The sequence below is a fragment of the Nannospalax galili genome, unplaced genomic scaffold (genome assembly GCF_000622305.1).
Source record: "Nannospalax galili isolate Female #2095 unplaced genomic scaffold, S.galili_v1.0 scaffold113, whole genome shotgun sequence".
NCBI classification, from domain to species: Eukaryota; Metazoa; Chordata; class Mammalia; order Rodentia; family Spalacidae; genus Nannospalax; species Nannospalax galili.
In genome coordinates this window covers 3,951,259-3,956,198 of record NW_008335444.1, presented here as the reverse complement: position 1 = coordinate 3,956,198, position 4,940 = coordinate 3,951,259, and the positions used below count along the sequence as shown (strand labels likewise).

General features: G+C 36.2%; 1 protein-coding gene across 6 annotated transcripts in view; it reads right to left on the bottom strand.

The window, feature by feature from the left end:
- The window catches only part of Camsap2 (calmodulin regulated spectrin associated protein family member 2), a 136,732-nt gene that overhangs the window by 37,800 nt on the left and 93,992 nt on the right, over window positions 1-4,940 (bottom strand). For all 6 annotated transcript variants that reach the window (XM_017797438.2, XM_017797439.2, XM_008830269.3 and 3 more), the window contains one exon: window positions 634-727. In XM_017797438.2, the coding sequence (XP_017652927.1) occupies window positions 634-727 (94 nt within the window). The remainder of the gene's footprint in view (window positions 1-633; window positions 728-4,940) is intronic.

Genomic DNA, 4,940 nt, shown 5'->3' with positions numbered 1-4,940 from the left:
TTAAGCCCGAATAAACCATAAACCTTTGCTTTTGCATTTTGGTGTGTTGGGTCCTTGGTGGTCTTTTTGGGGGTCCAGTGGATGAGGTACAACACTATTAAAATATTTAGAGTCTACCACGGCTAATGGGCAGAATCTAAAACAATAAGAGACTTCTCTCTAAAAGAATAACCCGGTGAGTTGTATAAACTTTCATTTTCCTACATCAAAAACTAGAAAGATTGGGGCTGGAGAGATGGCCGAGTGTTGGGTCCTTGGTGGTCTTTTTGGGGGTCCAGTGGATGAGGTACAACACTATTAAAATATTTAGAGTCTACCACGGCTAATGGGCAGAATCTAAAACAATAAGAGACTTCTCTCTAAAAGAATAACCCGGTGAGTTGTATAAACTTTCATTTTCCTACATCAAAAACTAGAAAGATTGGGGCTGGAGAGATGGCCGAGCAGTTACGAGCACTGGCTGCTCTTGTGTAGGACCTGGGTTTGTGTCCCACAAAGTGACTAACAGCCATCCTTACCTCTAGTTCCAGGGGATCCAATGCCCTCTTGTGGGTACTGCATTAGTGCTCTTACATGCATGCAGGCAAAGCACTCATACACATTAACATTTTTTAGATTAAAAATATTGATTACCTCCTTGTGGACATACAACACGTGGCTGTACAAATGATGGCTTCACAACTTCAAACCACCAGAAGAGTTCTGCCATGAACACCAAGTAATTACTCTATAGAGAAAGTTAAGAAATTAAAAGAAACTCCAAAATAGGTAAAACTACCACATAACAATTATACACAGAATTATGGCTTATCCTCTCTAATACAGATTTAGATTGCAATTATTCATAATTGGAAAATGTTTATTATTCTCTATTAAACCTGGAATTAAATGTTAGCTCTTGTGCTTAAATATTCTTATTCAAACCTCTGATAATTTGTTTTATAGTTCCAGAACAGTGGTTTAATCTATTTACCAGCCATTAATAATCTCTAGCTATGTAGAACTTTGAAATAATACAAAAGGCACTTTTCTTGCAATGTAAGTATAAACAACTTAAACAGTCTGAAGAATAATTACTATTAAAAAATAGTTAAGATCCCTAGAAATTCCTTTAAAAAGTAATTAAGTATATGATTTAAATTATTGTATCCACATGCTTATTAATACTAAATTCAGTAGTAATCCAGGTGCTCAGTAAAACAAAACTCTAGATTATTATGGCTAAAATATATTTGAAATGTAAAAAAGAAACACTGTACAATTTAATACATCCCTCTAATTTTAAAGAGATTAATAAAGATAAACCAACAACCTTTTATTATTTATACTTGAAAATGCGAGTAATTCTCTAAATATCTTAAAAGAGCCCTCAAAAATCACAGTTCCACTAGGGTTGTGTGTGTATGTGTGTGTGTGTGTGTGTGTGTGTGTGTACACATATATGTAAATACATATATATTGTTGTTTTTTTTTTAAACAGTCTTTCTACATAGACTCAAAGGGCCTTAAACTCATGAACCTCCTGCCTCAGTCTCCTGAGTCCTGGGATCATGGATGTGCCCTACCACACCAGATTTACTTATATTTTAAAATGCATAAATCATTAAAGATATGAACAAGAAATTATTTCAATTTTAGGTATTGAAAATATTTTTTAAAAATAGCACTGTACAAGTAGGGCGTGGTGGTGTACACTTTTAAGCCCAGCACTTGGAAGGCAAAGGCAGGTGGATGTCTGTGAGACCAAGGCCAGCCTGGTCTACATAAAGAATTCCAGGCCAGCTGGGGCTACAGGGAGACCCTGGCTCAAATAAAAAAAAAAAAAAACACACACACACACACAAAAACAAAACTAACAACAACAAAAGCACTGTACAAAATCTATTTTCATATTTACAGGTATCTGATTTCTTACTCAATTTCATTTAAAAATTATCACTGGGAAAATGGGTGTCTTCTGATGTCTTGCCCTCTGCATATTTATTTTGAACAATCCTCAAGACGCTAAACATAAGCATGTTTCCTTAGACTAAATGCACTTTCTTTGAGTGGTTTTTTGTTTTTTGTTTTTATTTTTTTTGTATTTAAGCAGGTAACTCTGACATATTCATCTGTCAATTTATAGCTCCAGAAAGGAAAAAGAAGAACCAAGGATGACATTGAAGTCTTTGTTTTGATCAACTGTTACTGCCATTTAATAAAATAGAGACCAGTTGGAAAAATAGGTTGTGAAAGTAATTGTGAGTTACTATCTTTGACACTTTGACCATAGAGTTCAGTGTACTTGTTAAGCGTGAGATCTGAGTAACGTGTTACAGAGGATAACACACAACTGCAAAAAGAATTTCTTAATTTCCTACTTTGATTCTCAATATGTGTTTTCAATGTAAATTACCATGAAATAAAAATGCTTATATATAAATAGCTACTATTTATTTTTTATATTTTATTGTTTTTATTTTGGTTGTATACGTGTATTGCCTGCATGTGTGTAAGCGCACCCATATCAATGCAATGCCCGCCCATGGACATCAGAAGGTGGCATGGGATCTCCTGGTACTAGAGTTACAAGACAATTGTTAGCTACCATGTGGGTGCTGGGAATTGAACCTAGGTCCTCTGCAAGAGCAGCCAGTGCTCTTAACTGCTGAGCCATCTCCAGTCTCAGAGCTACTAAAAACAACCATTAATTCTTTCTTTTTTCCTTCCTTTCTTTTTCACACATGGTCTCCCTGTAGACCCAGCTAGCCTGGGACTCCCTATGTAGATCAGACTAGCCTCCATCTCACAGAGAACCACCCGCCTCTGCCTCCCAAGAGCTGGAATTAAAGATGTGTGCCTGACTATTTTATTTAAGAAATGAGAATGTAGCCAGGTGGATCTCAGTTCCAAGAGATCTGATGCTCTTCTGGCCTCTGAAGTGCACTTTTGGGCATGCAGGTAAAATATTTAGAAACATAAAAATAAATAAATCACAAGTTCAAGTCCCGTTGGGGCTACAAGGAGAAACTGTGTCAAGAAGGAGGGAGGAAGTAAGTTTGAGAGGATAAATGTATAGGAAAGAGTATAATTAGAAATATAAAGCTTCTCAGAAGGCAAGCAGGGATGCAATCTGAGCACAGTAAGGGATTAAAAACATTCTTATTGTTTTTCTGTGTTTTTTTGAGACAGGGTTCTCATCAGGCATCCATCTGACTGGCCTGGAACTTGCTATGTAGACCATGCTAGTCTTGAACTCACAGAGATCCACCTGGCCACATTCTCATTTTTTAAATAAAAGCAGAGTCAGGAGTGGTGGTGCACACATTTAATCCCAGCACTTGGGAGGCAGGGACAAGGAGGATCTTTAAGAACAAATCTATCCATCTTTTCAAATGCTACATTATCTCGGGTTTGTCATCCTACACCCCAGACTAGGTCTAGAAAGGCAAAGGCTCATCATTACATACTCACTTGTTTAAAACACTTACTCGAACATTCTACATAAATATTTGTTAAAGAAACGTATACATCAATTGATATGTAAGACAAGTTAGCAAAACATCCAAATATTGATAAATGTGTTTTTGTCATGATGGTTACTCTTTACTGACAACATTATTGAATTGAGAAATAACTAGGAAGTTAGTAAAGCACAACTCCAGATGTGTCTGTGAGAGCACTTCTGGTGTGGATTAACTAAGTGAAGAAAGACACATCCCGAATGTGGACAACACCATACAATAAGTTGGTGGCTCAGAAGGAGTAAGAGATCAGCTAGCATAGGTATTCATTCTCTTTCCTTGCTTCTTGTCCATCATGAGATGAATAGTTTTGTTCCACCACACCTCTCCACCACAATGCTCAACCTTAACACAGGCCTACAACAGAGCCAACTGACCATGGGCTCACACCTCAAACTAAGTCAAATAAATCATTCCTCTCTCTGTTTTACGTGGGTATCTGTTAACAGCTAAAAAGCACTAACTAGCACACTGAGATAATTAATTTTTTTCCTTTATTCTTATCTTTATAGTAACTTTCCAAAGACAAAATATAAACTTTCTAAGTACTGGTACTAGGTTCCACTCCACTAGTACAGTTAACTGAAAGCTGAATTTTGGAAAAACACTGTATAAGTGCTCAATTATCTGCTGGTGGGAAAGGAATTAACATGTCAAGGACCTTATAAGAAGGTCCTAATAACAATGATAATGTTTGGCCATAAGATGGCAGAATAGTAAGAAATAATTTTGCTAGTAATTAAGCTCAAGAAGATTATTTCATTATAAAATTATGATTAAATGATAGTAAATTGGTCTCATATTATAGGAAATGGTACATAAATTTCATTAATTTAAGATTTTTCCTTCTTTTAAAGTCAGATACACCTACATTTCCTCCATATCCAATACCATACTTGGAAGAAATCACTCTTGTTTATATGTATCCTAAAGACTTTTTCTGTGAATCTATACATAGATATCCAGCATCCACCTGCAGTTGGTTCCAGGACCCCACATGGATACCAAAGACTCATAGATGCTCATATCCCTTATGTAAGATGGAGTAGTATTTGCATATAAGCTAGACTCATCCTTCCATAAAATACTTTTAAAATGTCCTTTTTATCATATTCATTTATTTATCTTGTCTCTGTGCACACATGCTTGTGGTGACCAGAAGACAATCTATGGGAATTGGTTTTCTTCCACAATGCAAGTTCTGGGGATTGAACTCAGGCCTTCAGGCTAGGCAGCAAGTACTCTTACCCACTGAGTCATCTCTCCAGTCCTTTACAACACTTTAAATCACCTCTTGATTACTAATACCTACTACAATGTTAATGCTATGTAAATAGTTATTACAGTAAATTTTTTAGTGAATAACGACTGGGAATATGGCTCAGCAGTTCTGGGTTTGATTCCCAGCCCTGATAGAAGAAAGGAGAAAGGCTTAAA